Here is an 18,964-nt window from a genome sequence, read left to right as displayed (position 1 = left end):
AGCTTTCTTTCTTCTTCAGCCTGTGTTCGTCCACTGCTGGACATAGGCCTCTTCCATTTGCTTCCATCGATTTCTACTCTTGGCATTTCTCATCCACTGCTTGCCCGCGACTTGTTTGATATCATCTGCCCACTTCTTCTGCGGTCTGCCTACTCCTCGCCTGTTCTCTCTTCTGTCCTCGTCCATTTTCGGGATTATCTCGGGCAACATGTCCGACACATTGCCGTTAAAAATAAAATAAAATCACACTTTTTAAAACATTGTTTTTACACAAAGACAGAGTACTTATGGTAGGGGAGCAAAGTATGCTAAATGTGCAGTCACTCGAGCGCTTTGGAGACCTATTGGGTTGTGAAGAGTAGGTCCTAAAACCAAAAAAAGTTAAGTAACATTTTCCATTTTAGTGGGCGCTTGCCATTTTTAAATTTAATTTTCCATTTCCAACAAACGTTTTTTCCGATTATAACGCCATCTATGCTTAATTCGAAAAAATGTTTCGAATAAAAGTTACTTATTTTTTCGTAAGGAGTCCAAATCTGCAATAAAAAATGGGGGATCCTATTTAAGATTTTAAAGTAACCCCCCACCCCACCTCCGTGGGGGGGTCGTGTTTGGTGCCATTCGATAGATTTTTTAAAAATATTAAATAAGTGTATTTCACAGTTTTTCGATCTGATGTTCATTTCGTGAAATATCGCGGGATTCGTATTTAAAATATTAAATTTACCCCCCACCCCTCTCCGTAAAAAGTCGTGTTTGGTATCATTAGATAGATTTTTAAAAAATATTGAGCACATATTTTTTACTTTTTCGGTCTATCATTCATTTCGCGAAATACTCGCTTTTTTCTTGTGAAAATTTGGGACACGCCCATTTCCATACGCCCGGCTCAAATCGTCAGATTTTTGAAATATACACTCTTTTGCATGTATTTAACTTACTTTATCTTAATCTGACAATTTCGAGTTTTTTGAAGGATAGATTTTTATTTTCGAGCCCCCATTAACGAACTCCCCTGTGTTAAGAGCTAATATATGGTAGATGTACATCTGCAGGATACCAGGTTTCTCTCCATATGATAATCTGACGCGCTCGAGTAACTGCAAAAATCCCCGCTTGGGCTCCCCTACCATTAGGTACCGCTTATAATACATTATAATAAGTACACTAGTTTGGTCAGGGTTTTTTTGCCGATTATGACGACATTTCATGTTTTTAAGTTTATTTCATGTCTTTACGTTTTTACATAGTGTGTTAAATTGTTTAAATTTGTTAGTACCTGTTTGTATATCTGTTCATTATAATTTATAATATTTATCTTTTAAATTTTGTCAAAATTTTATAATGTAGGTACGTACTCTTTTGACTTGTCAAAAACAAAAGAAATTTTGTATATTTGATGAAGTAAATTCTATTCTATTCTATTCTTAAGCCTTGCTATACGTTCTATGACTCAAACGAACACCATCAATGTTTAGACCTTTTCCTCCCAGTCGAGCTGTTTGAAACATTTTCCAATGCTAAGGTAAAAAGTTTTGGTGAAATAGTATCACCTTGTCTAATACCTTTACCAAGGCGTATTTTTTCGGTTTTTTGAGACGCTAACATAAATTATAAATCAAAATTAAAAGTATGTAAGATCCTTTGACGCCTGTCGAACTTTTTAAATAAATGAATAATATTTAATTTTTCTTCATCTACGTTTATTAATTTTTTACAAATATAACAATATAAAAATGACAATATGTGAAGTTTGCATTTGGTTATACTTTATCTTTTATAAATATCTTTTATCTCTTATCTTTTATAATTATATGCATCTAATAAATAGGAAATGATGGATCTATTACTTTGGCATAAGCGTGTAATCCACCCTTCACATTATAAAAATGAATATCTTTGTCTCCCATTTTATCCTTTATGTAACATACAGCTCTCTGCGAATCATTTCCTCTTCTGCACAGAATAAAAACTAAAATAGAAATAATTTATTAATCTTTAGATATTATTTTGAGAAATATTTCGAAAGTGGAATAATCGAAACGTCAAATGAACCTAGTTTAAAGTAAAATTATGGCTTATTCCCAATAAAAATAGATAATTGTATTAAGAATTATTGGTATAATGAAAATTTTTAATTAAGAGGCTACAGCAGCGATCAACAGGTAGCAACAAACGTAGTCCAAGATTGCGGCTGTAATTTTGAATATTTTGTCGAGATATTGGGCACACATATTCTTAATATAATAAAGAATGGCGGTACAGAGCCCAATTTGAGAAATATATTAGTATGTGGAAATTACTCTGTAATTAAATACAATATTAAAAAACGAGCCTGTGCCGCCATTAAGAAGAACAATAAAATACATTTTCTTCAAATAAACTTTTTTATCCCATACCTAGATTTTGTGTCATTTTGGACCTACTAAAATTTTATATTTCTAAGAAGAAATCGAACATGTTATAACTAATTAGGCAACATAGAGAAATTGTCACTGTCATTTTGACAAACCTGCGTCAGATTTTCTCTTATCTGTTCTGTTATCTTTATCGATATCTGTTCAGTGCAGTAGTGTATTATTTTAAGAATTCGTTATTGTTGTTTCATAGGAAAGTAGTATTTATTTATAGTTAATTTATTATATTTTTGTGTAAGAGAACTAAGTTGTTGGCCTATTTGAAAAAATAGATTATTGTTAATTGTGAGTTTTAGTTATATGTAGGTAGGTAAATATATTTTACGTAAAAATATTTCGAGTTCTAATGTGAGTATATAAAGTTAGAGTGCCTTTGGCGCTCTATGAACTAAATAAAATAAGACGGTTCTTGTTTCGCTTCACAACGAAATGATTATTTATTATTATTATTTCGTGCAAATATCTATATTAACATACAATTTTCACCCATTTTGGAATATTGTTATAAATAATTATTTACCAATAACAAAATGGTTTTCTATTACTTCCATTTAGCGCGCCTATGAGTATAATTGTCAAAATATTGATCTTAGATAATGTCAAAGATTATCACTGTTGCCAAAGTTTCGCAGACCTTACTAAAAAAGGTGTTCTACTATCTCCCGAAGTGATATTGATGACGCGTTACTGTATGCTGTTAACTATGTTTCGATTTCCACTGCGGAAATTGTTCTCAAAAAGAAAATAATTCTGGGAAAATTTGATATAAACATAATATAGAATTGTTCGAACATGGTAAAACTATTAAAATATTTTTAATTACGCACAAGTTCTTAACTCAATTTTTGAATTGCAACGCTGCCAACTATGTAAATATGTAAGGGCAAAAGTGTTTAGTGTTTAATGTGTATACCTCAAAAGACATATGTTTCGGAAATGACTTTATCTTCGAGACCAAAAGTGCCACCCCGCTACCTTCCAGCCACCTGGACCAGGGCAACTTGCCTTTTTTTAGGGGCAGCGATTTGAGTCGACATCCCAGCAACACTGCCATTGCTCGTAGCGCTCAAAAGTGTTAGCAAAGCAGTGTGACTTAAGAAAAAGAAGTCTCAACCTTGTTGTGCTTCAGTAAAGTCTGTCCCGGACCGTATTATTCATGTTGAAACTAAATTTTCAAAATTTTACCCTCAACTCTGACTATTATAGTTACCCGACAAAGCACGGGAGGTTGATAAGCGTGTGTAAACATTCCACAACTCTTTTTGAAACTAGTCCTGATTTTGCAGGATCTAAATTTTACAATTGTTTGCCACTTGATATGAGAAATGAAAATAATATTCAAAAATAAATTAAAATCATGCTTGATCCAATTATGTGTTTACAACCTAAATGATTACTTTGACTTAATAAAAGACTACAGGGAATGAGGACCGACGATCTATATTGCATATCTTTTTGAAGTTATACTTCTTTAGGCGCGATTGAGGGTAACATTTTTCATAAATCTGCGCGCATGCGCACACAGACAGTATGACGTTTAGTTGCTAATCTTTCAAATTATGTATCAGCGCAAATAAGCCATTAAAATAATATTTTAGTGTTTTTTAGTAAATTTATTATTTATTATAATTTTGTGTCTTTGGATTTGTCTTCCTTGGGCGTACCTAAAATAATAAAACATATATTTTTATATTTCACTTGTCACCGTGATGTGTATATCTGAAACGTCACTAACATGCGCCTCGATGGCCTGGTTGGTAGAGCATTGGACCAGAGATCGAGAAATCGCGAGATTGCGGGTTCAAATCCCGGACGATTCATACTTTTTTTTTTTAATATTCGGCATTGTTAAGTTTTGGTTAATTTTTGGTAATTATTGTTAATTTTTTGTATTGTAACTGTTAAGTATATTTATTTCATAAAAATGTATACCATTTTTATTCAGTTGCAATGCGAAGGCAAAACAATCTTACTTTTCAATTAGAATACGGAGTGCAGTCCAGTCCCTTGAATCGCGATATTCGGCTCTTATTGGAGCCTTCCTCGGAAGGAACGTAGGCACTGTTCTCCATATTTTAACTGATTTGTATCGAGAGGTTTTCCCACCCATTGCAACTGAAGTGATGATAGTAGGTGGCTAGCGCCATCTGGCATTGAAAGACGAAGTAGTTTTCAATCCTAATAGTAAATTATTAATATTGAAAATATTAAAAATATTACTAAAAGATTTTTAAATTGAAAACTTTATATTTATTATAAAGTTTTAAAGCCTCATTTATTTATCATAAATATTTATTTCGTTGAAATTATATAACAGAAGTATAACTTCTTACGTGCGTACAAAGTACACACACATTCTTTTTTTTTTGTTAATTATGTTTTATGTAATTATATACTTGTCCTATATCACATAGTAATCTCATTGGATTAATAAAGAATATGCTATTCTACTCCAATTAAAAATGCAATCTTCAGTCACAAGTATTCGCGGTGTGCAAGTACTTGGAAGGGATACGCGAAACGATCGTTCGCGAATAGCGGAGAAATATTGCAACTTTCTTAAATAATTCATATTGTCAATTGAAATTGTCAAATTGACGTACATTTCATACCTATTGTCATTTAAGAAGAAAAATTATATATTGCTCCACAATATTGATATGATATGCAATTATTATATAAAGGTAAATTTAATTAATTGTATTTTGATTGCAGTACTGCATTTTAATAACTAATTTTATTTACTACATACAATTGTTTACGTTTAGATAACAGAACCTAAATCTTATTTTTTCTTTTATTATTTTTTTTTGGACTATGGCCTTGACAATTATCCATTAACCAGGACCACATAATTGGCCAATATAATCAAAAGTGCGAATAAAAGTGCAAAGCGTAGAAATAGGTGTCGCTTTTCCGAACTTGCACGGTCCCAATAGTGCCCTTTGTGTACCAAGGTGTCGCTTCGTTTTTGGCTAGTATCTGTAAAAACCCACAGTTGCCACATCGCCTCCACAGCCACAGCCTACCAGTGAATTTGGACAGACAACATAGTGTGGACACACGCATAGACATTTTGAAAGACTTTTTACACTGGTAAGTAATATATTAGTTTATATGTATTGTTTTGTTTTCTCTTCAATTCCTACTGTGTTGAGTTCCATTTTGTTTTTCTCTACAATAAATTATTTAGTATTATTTGTAAAAGCTCCTTTTTGAACCATAGTTGTAGGTTGAAATCCCTTTATTACAGGTAATAGCCTCACATTCTTTTATAACCAGCACTTATAGTTTGTACATCTATTGTCATGCTGTGATAGTATTATTATCTCAATAAACATAATACTGAAATTAATCAAGCCACAAGAAAACAGTTCCAGAACCTTGCCTAATATTATTATTATTTATCAATATTCAATCCAATAAATATTTTTATATACAGCCGCGGTTTTTAAACTATAACCTATTTCAGATTCTTAAAATCCATAAATTTTCATATTTATAAATGTCTTTTACCTAAATCACCTGTTTCTAGATTACAATACTAACCATTGTTTGAGGTTCCAATATTATCCTCTACAAAAGTTTGGAATTCTTTAGTATCCTTTAAAATTTTTGTATAAGGGTAATTGAGAGTATGGGATAAACTACACATCTTAAACTCTAATTCCGGTCTAACATCTATCACAACTGAACGCTCTTTTAAAACACAAAATTTATTGATGTCTATCTCTTGCTCCTTGTCCAGAATATTTATATTTACCACCTAAAACAAAGACACAATATATAATCACTGCAGTTTCACATTTTTATATAGATTTTACAATACGTCAATAATTAACAGTGTTCCGTCCTCCCACACATATTTTTTCTTCTGGAAGTAGTTTTTATTATTTTTCTTTTATATTTAGTTTAATTAACGTATGTGTATGTATTTACTACGATAAGTAAGCTAAGTGTAGACACCGCCGTACCATTCTTACACCGCCGTACAAGATTCTACAGTCTTTACATATATATGCCATATCCCAAATAATTAATAAATTTGCTTTTTAACTTATTTCGTCATATAATATAAAACTAGCACCATATAATAAATATTTGGCTACTGTAAATCATATTGATTAATAATTACATTTGTACATGGTCCTTTGAGCCGAATTTGATATTAGAAAGTAATTTTTCTTCAATTAAATAATCAAAATTTATCATTTTTATAATATTTCCAACAGATAACTTAGGATGGGGTATCTGGCTTCATACATGTTATCTCTGTAATTGCAAATGCAATTTGTAATTAAATTTGTAAATGCAAATGCCATCTTTTTCTAGTAATTTTACCTTTTTTATCTTAAAGTTTAGTTGAACATAATGTGGAGATAGGGTAAATACTTACCTTATCATGAGCACTAGATCCACAAAATTGTTCATAGTCTATCAAAGTAGTGATAGTAGGTTCATCACCACACACATCACATTTAGGATTTCTAGGTCTCAATTTCACATTTCTAAAAGTCGATGTAGATCCATCAAAGATAAGAAATCTTCCAGAAAGCACACCAGCTGATTGTGTTATAATTTTAATAGTCTCTAGTGCTTGTAACACACCTATTGTTCCAGGAACTAAAATAAATTGTATTTGAATAATAATGAAATATAATTAAAATTTAATTTTTTGACTAAATCAAAGTTGTCATAAAATTTTAGGGATTATTTCATTCATAGAGATTCTGACCAATAGAAACCTACAAGATTAAAATTTCAGCGATTATTTTTTGATGATTTTATCTTCCAATCGTATAGTTAGATATTTGATCACGTGTTTAATTCTGTCTAATCAGATTAAAATTATACTGAGAATTATCTACTGTAGAAAATTACCGATAGAATTTTTTTAAGTAGATTGTTTCTGTTTAATGGCAACCAGTTTCCTAGTTTTGACAACTGTCACATTTAAGAAAATATCCATAATATACGTATTAAAAAATAATCTTACGAATATCACACGACAGTAAGAATAAATAAGAAAATAATGCTTCATTTTTACTCAAATTTGTTGTCATGGGCAATAGCCACTCAAGCCCTGTGGGCTCTCGTGTCTATTGCCAGACAACACATTCTCGAAAAACTGTCGCATTATTTTCAATTTATTCTCACTCTCTTGTGATATTATACCCGATAATTTTTGATAATTTTCTGTCGTCAAGTATTTTACGTCACATGCCTTTCGTTGCTACGCAAAAATACATTCAGTGACATTCATGGCAGTTAATGTTTTACAACTTGTCACAGAGAACAACAAGAAACAGGTTTAGCAAATATTTAGGAGAAGATATCAATAAAATATTAGTTAAAATCATTTTAAAAGACAGTTTTATCCATGAAATAATCTTACCGAATTACTCTCAAGGTCAAATTATTGATTTGTTTTGCCCTCTTGACACTTTGACATAATTTCACTCCCCATCTGGTCATGAAATTAAAACTGTCAAAGTGTCACTCGGGATACAAATCGATAATTTTAGAGCTCTCGTGTAATTACTACTGATAACTTCGCAAAAGTTTAGTTTTTCGCATTTAGAAATGTTCATCTCTCAATAAAAAAAGGAAGTAAAAGAAGGTTGTATACTTTCTCCATTGTTTAACTTCTTATATGTATAAAAAGCCTTTGCAGAAACAGTGGCAGACTCTAACAAGGGTATTAAAGTAAATGGCTTATTTACTAACAACATTAGATATGGTAGCAATGGCACAGCGCTAGTGGAATATAACATTGAAAATCTTCAATGTCTTTTAAATGATGTCTGTCTTGCAAATGAAGCTTTGGGTTTGAAGATAAATATCAAGAAGACAAAAACAATGATTATAGGTAGAAATGATTACTCAAACACGGAGAAGAAATCGAACAAGTCAGGTAGTTTATATATTTGGGTTGTCTGATAAACGAGAGTTGGTACCCTGAGACTGAAATAAAGAGCAGAGTTGAACAAGCCAGAAATGCTATTTTGAAACTGTATTTCAGACGGATTTCAACATGACATACAAGATGCTAAAGTGTTACGTTTGGCCTATTCTCTTATGCAGAATGGAAGTATCGATGTTAAAGGCCAGATTCATTAACAAACTAGCAGTTTTTGAAATGTAGTGCCTGTGTATAGAGAACTTTTTGATTATGTAAAAAATAAAAATACTACATACTTAGGGCATATATTTCGAGGAAAACAAAACACTTTTTAGAAACTATAATTCGTTTTTTAAATAGGAGGAGTAATTCAAATTTACTGGGCAGTAATGGCTGTTTGTAATTGGTCCAACCACAAGTAAGTTTACTCCACTAAATTATAAAAATTTGTCACTATCGGCATTTATAAAATTTTGACACTAATGACATTTAAAATTCATAGGTCAATTAGTTATATCAGCGATTTTTTGTGTTTTCTGTCATATTCCTTGAATTTTTATATTTTTTGTCTGCATTTATATAAAAGACACTTGTTTTTAGAACCTTTTAGCGACGTATTAGTGTGAATCTGTCATTTTTAAGTTTACTCCTCCTATTTAAAAAAATGAACCATAGTACTTGAAGGAAAGATAGAGGGCTATGATGTAAGAAATGTATGGTGGACATTATATGGAGTAAAAATGTGGTGAATAAAATGTGTTTCAAGTTTTCTGTTATGCACCAAGAGATGAATAATTTATAAATAATTATCACCTGGTCCTAAGACGCCCCCATCTCCACAATTAGTAACAGTATGTGCTGGTGGTGGAACTGGAAAGAGGCATCTGTAGCAAGGTCCATCTTTGTAATGATATACTGTCAGCTGTCCCTCCATCTGAAGGGCACTGCCAGATACTAAAGGTATATTATGCAATACACAAATATCATTTAGTAAGTATCTGGTGGCTACATTATCGGTACCATCTATAGCTACATCATATTTGTTGTTATGTAAAAGGTTTTCTATAGTTTTACTATTAGCATGCTCTCTGATTGGGATAATTTTGATATCACTATTAATTCTGAAACAAAAATGTAGGTATTTTCAAAAACTATAAGAATTATATAGAGGGGGTGAGCATAAGTGAGCTGACAAATTTGAAAAATATAACTGTGTATTTACAATAAGTGTTCAAAATGTTCACTATGCATCTAAATACACTGCAAATAACGGTTTTCAATTGAATTACTAATAAGAAATATCGCCAGATTGTTATTGATGATCTCCAACTCAATTGATATCCAATGTATGAGATCTTCATCTTCATGCAAAAACTCTGTTCTTAAGCAAGCCTAGATTGAGAAAACCATAGGAGTAATGTCTGGCAACCTTGGAGGCCACAGTTCATTTCCATGGCTGATTCGTGCATTAAAATGCTGGTTTAACATAATCTAGCTTCATAATCACTATCCTAAGAGTAAAACTGTTTTAATAAAAACCCAAGTTAATGTAAACTTAACGCAAATGTCCTCTGCCATTTCACTCAAAACGCAACTTATGAAAAACTGGTATTGGTTTGTTTTAAGGTTAACTAGCATACTGACTTATGTCCGCTAACTGTGTTGTTAGGTAAAGCAAGCTGAACATGGGACAGTGCTGTGGAATTCACTCACACATTGTTTGTGAGGATGCGAGCTAACTTATGCCCACGCCAGTACAGTGGAACCCCGATAAGTCGGCCCCCGATAACCCGGAAGTCCGGCTAACCTGGACCGATTTTCATCAGACAAACATTTCAACAATAAAAATGTATGTAATATAATATTTGAGAGATAATGAGCATTTGTGTAATTTAAACTATACGATAGTAAAAATGATTCATAGCACACAGCGGCAGAGTGACATTCATTGTATTGGATTATCGGAAACAACAGGCACCTGTTATTCTTTTTTTTTTTAGTTTATCTGTAAATATACCATATTCTCCAGATAACCCGGATTGGCTGTGGTCCTGACTAATCCGAGTTATCGAGGTTCCACTATATTTACCTTTTAAGCTTATTATAAGCTGACATAACTTTTGGTACACCTATATCATCTTCACTATGTAAAACTTGTCTATGAAGATTGGATAATTCAACTTCATCATAGTCAACTAAAGTTATTTTTCCTAAAAGATGACCATATTTACTTTCAACAAATTACGTAATAATAGGAAATACAGACTTACCTACTCCTGCAGTAGCTAGATATAAAGCTGCAGGACATCCTAAACCCCCTACGCCTACAATAAGAACTTTACTATTCTTTAGTGCTTTTTGTCCATCTATGGTGATATCTGGCATAATCATTTGCCGGCTGTATCTGATAATTTCGTTGGTTGAAATAGTTTTACTTTCAGCAATAGTATCATTCTATAATTTAACAAAAATTTCCAAATTAACACAATATGTTATCCCTGGAAAATCAAATATTACTTACATCTTTTTTCAGTAACTCTTCCAATAATTTTTGTTTTTGCTTTAATTTCTCCTGCAATTCCTTTATTTCGATTTTTAATGATTCTACAGAACTGCAATGTTCCATTATTAAAATTTACTGTGTCTAATAATTTGTAAAAATAAAACAATATTATAAACTTTTCAAAAAATAAACATTGTGGTTCTTAAACATAACCCACATAACCATAGGTTGTATGGTAACTTTGACATTGACAAATGAAATATTGTCATCGTGACGTCACCCAGACGATCAATTTTACGAATTGTTTGTAAACATAATAGGATACGTGGTTTGGAGGCTATATTTTGTTATTAAATATCGTTAGTGTTTTAATTTGTGTTTATGTCTTAAGATATAATGTATCTATAGATATTATTAAGTGTTTTTAGTATAATAACTTTAACAGAAAACTCTTTTACAAGTGTTAAGATACATTTTAATGTGGTTGTATTAAGTACCTACTTACTTTACTGGATTTTCTTTCTGCTGTATTGTATAGTAAAGGACATTCGTGTATAGAGACATTACAGTTCTGTAATGTCTCTTGCGGTTCTTCACATCAAGTTTACATCATATGTGTAGGTTACAATCTGCTTAGACTTATTGAACAGTATATCTAATTAAGTCTATAGATAATAGATCTATTATATGTAATTGTTTCATATAAAATTATAACCAATATTGCAGCCATCTGAAGATCGTTTGAATAAACAATTATAAACTAAATGAATATATAAAATGGGCAAAATTCCCTTTATTGCGCTGAAATTGTATTTTTTTTATAATTTACTGTTAATGTAAAATTTCACAGGTACCTATTGAATGGAATCATAATGTTTTAATCATAGATATATAATACTCTAGATTGCGTCCTCCGATCTTAAAATGGGTGACGGTTGCGACAGAGATAAATGAGCCTATTTGGTCGGTAGTCTCTTTTTAATTTAAGGGGAATATCGACGACGTGACTATCCCACTTTATCGAGTAATATGTGTTGACAGTTGGAGCGGGTGGTGACGAGAAATGGTCTTTGGTCTTCGGACGTGGATAATCGTGGTTCGAATCCCATACCAACTTTACCTTTTTTAATTTTATTTACTCAATATTGCGTTTATTAGATATTTTTACATCTGAAAAATGGACCCAAGTAAATCTAGCAGATAATAAATGTACCTATGTATAGTAAGTTAATATTGGAATACATATTTGTGAACTGCATAGTAAAATAAAAGTCATTCGTTATTTATATAAATTCGTCCTCATTCGAATGATGTGAATATTATTTGTTTTGCTTCTACTTTTTTAAAAAATTGTAACAATAGTTCCATAAATAAAAATAATGTCTAATTACTTATAATTGTATCGGTCATTTCAAAAACAGCAAAGTCCACAATTTTGAGAAACTAACTTTTTGAGAGGAATAGACTCCTTTAAGATAAACGTTGTGTGCAAAAAACGACACCAGTCCAGTCAAAAAACATTAGGAACAAAACTACAATATAACTCTGAATTTTGATGTCATCCATTTCATCCATCTTTCGACTATATAGTTAAGTTTTCTTTGCTCTTCTGTAAAATTAGGAATATGTGACTCGTGTTGTTTTGAAATGACCGATTCAATTAATAAATCGATGGTATGAGTTTGTTCGACAGTAAATGGTTTGAGTTCAATTAGTGCGGTCGTAAATATTGTTAAATTTATCTGACCTGGCCCATTGTAAAGACCCACCCGGAGCGATAAGCCACCGAGGTAGACAGAGTTGGTCTTTTGCAATTAACACTGACTAGAGGGTATTCCCATAATAAAGCCTAAAATAAATTTTACCTGAAACCGGGCCTTTTATACTATTATCGGTTAATCCGGGCTGTTTATAGTGGTAACTAATTGAACTTAACCATTTACTGTTTAACATACCTACCATACATTATGTTGATATTAATTATTGGTAATCTTTTACGAATATTTTTAATTAATTTATAGGTACTATTCTACCATTAACTTATTAAAAAAATAACATTGGCTTTTATATTTTTAAAAATCTATAGGTACCTACACAGTTTTTCTTATTTGTTATATATTTCTTTGCATAGATTTATTTTAGAGATGTAATAATATCTAATAAACGCAATATTGATTAAATTAAAAATAAAAAAAGTAAAGATTGGTATGGGATTCGAACCAGGATTATCCACGTCCGAAGACAAACGACCAGTTCTCGTCGCCATCCGCTCGAACTGTCAAACCATCTAAAATACTCGACGACCGAGTAGGATAGTGACGTCGTCGATACTCCCCTTAAATTAGAAAGAGACTACCGACCAAATAGGCTCATTCATCTCTGTCGCAACCGTCACCCATTTTAAGATCGTAAGGCGCAATCTATAGTATTATAAATCTATGGTTTTAATAGTTTTAGATATTATACCTAACGTAATCAGATGCTCTTATGTTAAACTTAAGGGAAAAACTACTAATTTTGATACATAAATCTTTAGTTGAATCTCTTTTTCACCATGGTTTACATGTTAGGAGGAATTTACAATAATGTACTACATGCAGTATCAGTATCCCCAATTCAAAATTATTATATACCTACTCAAAATCATTTAAAAAAGTAAATTGTATTCAACCCATTATTAATATACCTAGGATATTTGAATGATTTAGGCCCGATTGTACATTGGCGGCTTAAGCTATGGCTTAGTTGAACCGGGTTCAATTTTGAGCGTCGGTTTAACTTCATTCGGGTTGTTCAATGCCGAGTTCAGTTAAGCCGAGGTTCATACAAATTTTGGTAAGGTTGGCAACGTAAGGCATGCGTATTCAAAGCAATTCCCGTCAATTCTCGACATAAATTTTCCCGCCATTTATGTATTATTATTTGGTTTTTGTCAATATAATTCTTTTATTACTGTTATTAGTTTAATCGGTATTTTCTATCGTTTAGTTTATCAGTTTAATCAATTTCCTACGTTAAATTTGTGAACAGACCATTTGAATAGGTATTATAAGTATTAGGATATTGCAATGCGTTTATTTTCTTTTTGTAAAAAACTGTTTTTATATAAGTGTTTTTTTCTACACTGGACGCAAAAAAGCCTTCCAATTTCACCTCTCAAAAAGAAATATTGGTATCTTTGGCCAAATAATAAAGCAGAATTGTACAAAATAGAATGAAACAAATAACCCCCAAAATTTTAAAGAAGTTTATCAAAGCCATTGATTGTAGCAGATAGTAAGAAATTTTTATAAATATCTAATAGTTGTTGTATGTATTAGTTTAAATTTCTAAATTAACAAAGTATTCATGCATAAGATTTTCAACCTCCTCCTACGTTTGACAAATTGTACTTCTCATGATTCTCTAGACTATAGACAGTTAGATTTACTACATTTTGGCTAATGTTATTGCTACTTCTTCTTCTTTATGTAGTATGGGCAAAGGGTTATTAAAAAGCATTGCAATATTGTGTATCATTGATGTTCCAATTACAATTGAATGGGCCTTCCGAATAAAAGTGCCATGTGATTCGTTTTTAAGAAATCGAACAAAAACTGTTAAAATTATAATAATGGTAAATTTATACATTTTAAGGATTAGTAATTAATTACTTCAGCTTAGTACCATCTGTTTAATTTCAGTACTTAAATTACATCTCAACTGAACTAACTTTTCTTCGTCATTGATATTTTATGGACTTTACGGTCTTTAAATGTACCTATATTCTTCTTAATATATTCGTCATGCTTTGACTGGCTGATTGACATATAGTCCATGCCATTAAAAAGGATTAGTAATACAGTACAGTTATTTACAAACTGTATTAATAACTAACCCTTAAATGTGTAAATTTACCAATATTCCAATTTTAACAGTTTTTGTTCGATTTCTTAAAAACGAATCACATGGCACTTAACAATTGTTATTCGGTAGACCCATTCAACTGTGTCTATGCATTCTGCATTCTCATTGTGCCTCATTAAATAAAATTTCAGCTTGTGATGAAGGATTGCGTAAGGGTGTTATCAGGTTTTCTTGACTCCGTAACCACTATCACCAAAGAAGATACTAATTCAATCTTCACATTCTCTTCTCATAAATATTTAACTGTTTACAGCTATGATTTCAAATTCACTCAAAAATGTTAATATTTGCCTTATTCTAGGGAAGTAGGTAGGTAATTTAAATAATTTTAGAAGGTAAATTAGTTTGTAATTATTATTAAATAAAGTGATAATATGTACCTACATAAGCATGGTACAAATATAATTAATTTAAGATTTATTAATAAATTATGTACATCTAATTTAATAAATTAACAAAATCGTTTTCTACATTTGCTTCAAAATCATTCACAAGTTGCAAAAAGGAGCCTGTTGCTTAAAACCAGTGATATGGGCCCACTTCACTGCACAAAACCTTAATTTAAGGCAATAAAAACAATGTTCTTAGAAGATACAGCTTGGTTCTTGAAATGTCAATAACAAATTTGCCACTTGTTTTCGTTCTCGTTCTTACCTATCTGTTCGATTTTTTATTCTATGAGCAATACTAGTTTCATACAAATAGTGAACAGTGAACAGATATCCAAAATCTTTGCAACAATGCATAATGCATTATCCTTCCATTTTCAAAATGATTTTCTCTAGACCTACACTGTTTCTGTGTTCTCCTTCCTTCTAGAATATTTACCATTTCCAGAAAATCTTCATTATTAGTTAAATTTTCAATGAGGTTCATTTTTAAGGTGTAAATATTATGATTTCCGTTGACAAATGACAAAAATGTGAGGTTAAAAATGCTTGAACCAGCGTTAAACCGCCGAACATCGACCGCTCAGCTGAACCCGGGCTTAAACCGAGCTCAAGCTTAAACTTTGTATGTACAACGCACTTCTTGCCCTGAACTCGGTAATGGCGCTGAGCCGGAGTTGAACCTCGATTGTACAACCGGGCCTTAGTCCCATATATACACAAGAAAGAATCTCCTTCTGCTTTAATTAAGTAGTAATGCTATTCTACTGCATATATTTAATTGCAATTATATTCTATGATTTTTGTAACTCTACAGGTATCTACCACATTTTTTAACGAATATATGAAATAAATAGTTATTAAAAATCCAAACGTATTTTTTTAAATATACACATTTTCAATACATTCCTACTTTCCGAGTTCATTTCAATGAGTGAAGTGAATGAATTTGAATGCAGCATTCTGGGTGACGTCACTCCCGCCATTAGATTCTCGACGCTGATTGGTGGAAAGTTACCATGCAACCTGTCTATTTATGAACCTTGACCCACAACCCACATTTTCAGTAATGTCAATGTCACATTTTGATGTGCTGTGCTGTTTGTAAAGCAAATTTCACGTCGTTTTGTTATCCATAATAATTAATTTCCATACTTTTGACATCCACAAGTCACAACAGTAAAAATTATTATTTTGTCTAAATCTTGACCCGAAGATTAGCGGCGTGTAATTTGGGTTGCCTTCTTGCTTATATAAACTTGAATCAATGAAATGGGCATTTTCTTTTGAGTTATTTAAAACGCTGAAAAGACCATTTAGTGATAATAAAAACCGATATTTACTGCGGTAGCATAATATTTAATATTAAAATAGTATTAGATGTGGTAGAATGTAGACTCTTTGTATAATTACCAATTGAACAGTGAAGCTGTTAGATCAATTTTCCGATTCAATCATTTCTACTGTTCACAGTTCTGTGTTTGTGTTTGCTTTTGAGTAGGTATTTCATTTTCTTGACAACAAAAATGTTCGGTGTGGAAAGAATTAATAAGTGCGTGCAATGCGGAAAAGTGTATAAATGTAAACATGATTTAAAAAGACATGTAAAAAGTTCGCATCCCGACAAATTGGATGCAATTGCCCCTTTAAAAGTGCTTAGAGGCAATGTCTATAAGTGCACACATTGTGATAAACAATTTAGATATAAGTCAAGTTTAAACTTTCATGTCAAAAAAGTGCACACAAATGTATTAGTTTCTGCAGAAACTAAAACATTTCAACATAAATGTTCTCTGTGTAATTGTAATTATCATGCAACTTATGAAACTTCTCAATTCCTATGCAATACGATACAATAGAGTTTTCCAACCATGATGACTTTATTTCTTGGAAGAATAAAATAGAGCTTAAAACAAATGCTAGTTTTATTGCGGAAAAAAGGCTGGGATAAACCGTAATCGTACCCCTTCCTAACTGCCAAAGTGTCATGGCCGCCGTCGGGACCTATTGTGCTGACATTTACAATGTTTACATATAGAAAAGTTTGTTTTTTTCTGCTTATAATGCCGTTTTCTAAAGATATTAGTGAACAAAATCGATTTGCTAACAATATTTAATATATTTTAAATGTGCTAAAATTGGATTCAACAGCAAAAGTCGCATAAATAACATATAAATGACGAATTTGTTTACCTATTACAAATGGGGTTATGTGGTTGTAACTGTTTATTTTGGGAATAAAATGAAAATGATCAATTAAACGACTGGAAAACTGTAAGTATTACAATTAAAACATGTTTATCCTATCACAAGAGTTCACTTCATTTTAAGAAAGCTAATTATTATTATACAATAGACATTTATAAACTGCCATGTACTTTTAAGGTTACTTTTGATCTGTTTTCAAAGCTTATGATTAAATGTTACCTCTTTATTAATTAGATTTGCCAACAAAAGATGCATGATTAAGGCCAAATGCAATTCCTTTGCTAAAGTCATAAAAAAAGTACAAATACAGTTAAAAAAATTATTTTAAAAAGGTCTCTCAAAAGACATGAAAATTATACAACAACTCAAAAAACTAGAGAATGTAAAGAAAGCCAGGTTATTGGAAATGGAATTCCTGTTTAATTGAAAGCCAGTAAACTATCCAAGACTTTTCAGAATCAAATGTGTCAACTTGTAAAACGATTCTTCTGACATTTTTAGTAAAAACCAGATTATCCTCAAGAAAAATTCTGTTTTAAGTGAAACTCAAAGTCATATATATAAATATAATTTTGTGAATGTGTCATCTTTGAATGAAACAAATTTTTTACCTAAACAAATAAATGTTTGGATCTAATTAAAAACAATGCTGAATCAAGTACAGTAGAAATACAATCCTTTGAACTTCTAAATGTGATTGTTAAAAGTGTCGAGATAGCTACTGCATAGGGATTCGAAAGGGATAGACTTGTTATGAACGCACTTGATCATGTACTTCTTACTGTTATAAAGTTGAAACAAAACTTATTTTATGCTTTCTTATCAGTCACTTTTAATTGTGTATCAACTTTACGTGGTACATCGTGCAAAAATTGCTAAAATGCAAACATATTTATTTTCTGTGTTACATTGGATACTATGATTGAATGTCTTCCTCTTTTAGATAGTGAAGTGAAGAACATCTTGAAGTTCCAATGATGTTTCAAGATGAGATAAATCGAAATAATGGTTGTATGTTAGAAGGACAGAGAATACGAAGAAATGTTATTGCTGCATACTTAGTGTAGTGAAATACAAACTTCAAACATTATAATATATTTTTTTATTTCAAACATTTCATATGATTATGAAAGAACATCTTCCTCTTTAAAACAATGAAGAAGTGAAGAACATAATAAAGTTCCAACGAAAATGATTCCAGATGAGGAAAATCGAAATAATGGTTGTATGTTACGTGTATAGAGAATACGAAGAAATGTTATTGCTGCAAACTTAGTGTAGTGAATTAAAAACTTATTGTCAAATACAAATCAATTTATTTCATACTTTTATAATATATAGTGGTACAATTTTATATGTGTTCAAATAAAAATATTAATAAATAAAATACAATAAACACAAATCATGTATATCTTACAATGAATTACAAAATCAAAAATTAATTACAAAAATATCAAAATAAATCTAAAATATTAAAAAGTAACCCATAATTTTTATAGTACTTACATACTTTGGTTGGTACTCTAATAATTTGGAAATCCATTAAAGTTTGTAGATGGAAATTGCAGGTATCTAAAAAATATATAAAGTAACTCAACAATCTCTTTTCAATTAGGGTTGCAGTTGATAAAGATGAATG

At 31.1% G+C, this 18,964-nt stretch overlaps 1 protein-coding gene and 2 long non-coding RNA genes across 3 annotated transcripts; 2 read left to right on the top strand and 1 right to left on the bottom strand.

The window, feature by feature from the left end:
- Nucleotides 1-1,681: 1,681 nt before the first annotated feature.
- LOC114347952 (adenylyltransferase and sulfurtransferase MOCS3) lies at nt 1,682-11,068 on the bottom strand. Its single transcript, XM_028298600.2, has 7 exons — nt 10,841-11,068; nt 10,590-10,773; nt 10,409-10,529; nt 9,133-9,440; nt 6,814-7,040; nt 5,967-6,183; nt 1,682-1,972 (listed from the first exon to the last, which is right to left on the bottom strand). Exons 1-7 carry the CDS (start codon nt 10,943-10,945, stop codon nt 1,821-1,823), a joined length of 1,314 nt encoding a protein of 437 aa, XP_028154401.2. The 5' UTR covers nt 10,946-11,068; the 3' UTR covers nt 1,682-1,820.
- Nucleotides 11,069-13,177: 2,109 nt separating this feature from the next.
- LOC126890494 (uncharacterized) lies at nt 13,178-15,984 on the top strand. The gene is made up of 2 exons (XR_007700340.1): nt 13,178-13,865; nt 14,860-15,984. It is a non-coding gene; the product is annotated as an uncharacterized LOC126890494 (long non-coding RNA).
- A 178-nt stretch (nt 15,985-16,162) lies between these two features.
- On the top strand, nt 16,163-18,418 carry LOC126890484 (uncharacterized). Its single transcript, XR_007700337.1, has 2 exons — nt 16,163-17,391; nt 18,269-18,418. It is a non-coding gene; the product is annotated as an uncharacterized LOC126890484 (long non-coding RNA).
- The last annotated feature ends 546 nt before the right edge of the window (nt 18,419-18,964 follow it).

The sequence above is a fragment of the Diabrotica virgifera genome, chromosome 1, assembly GCF_917563875.1.
Source record: "Diabrotica virgifera virgifera chromosome 1, PGI_DIABVI_V3a".
Taxonomy (NCBI): domain Eukaryota; kingdom Metazoa; phylum Arthropoda; class Insecta; order Coleoptera; family Chrysomelidae; genus Diabrotica; species Diabrotica virgifera.
The sequence above is the reverse complement of the archived record's forward strand: the minus strand, read 5'-3'. Positions and strand labels throughout refer to the sequence as shown.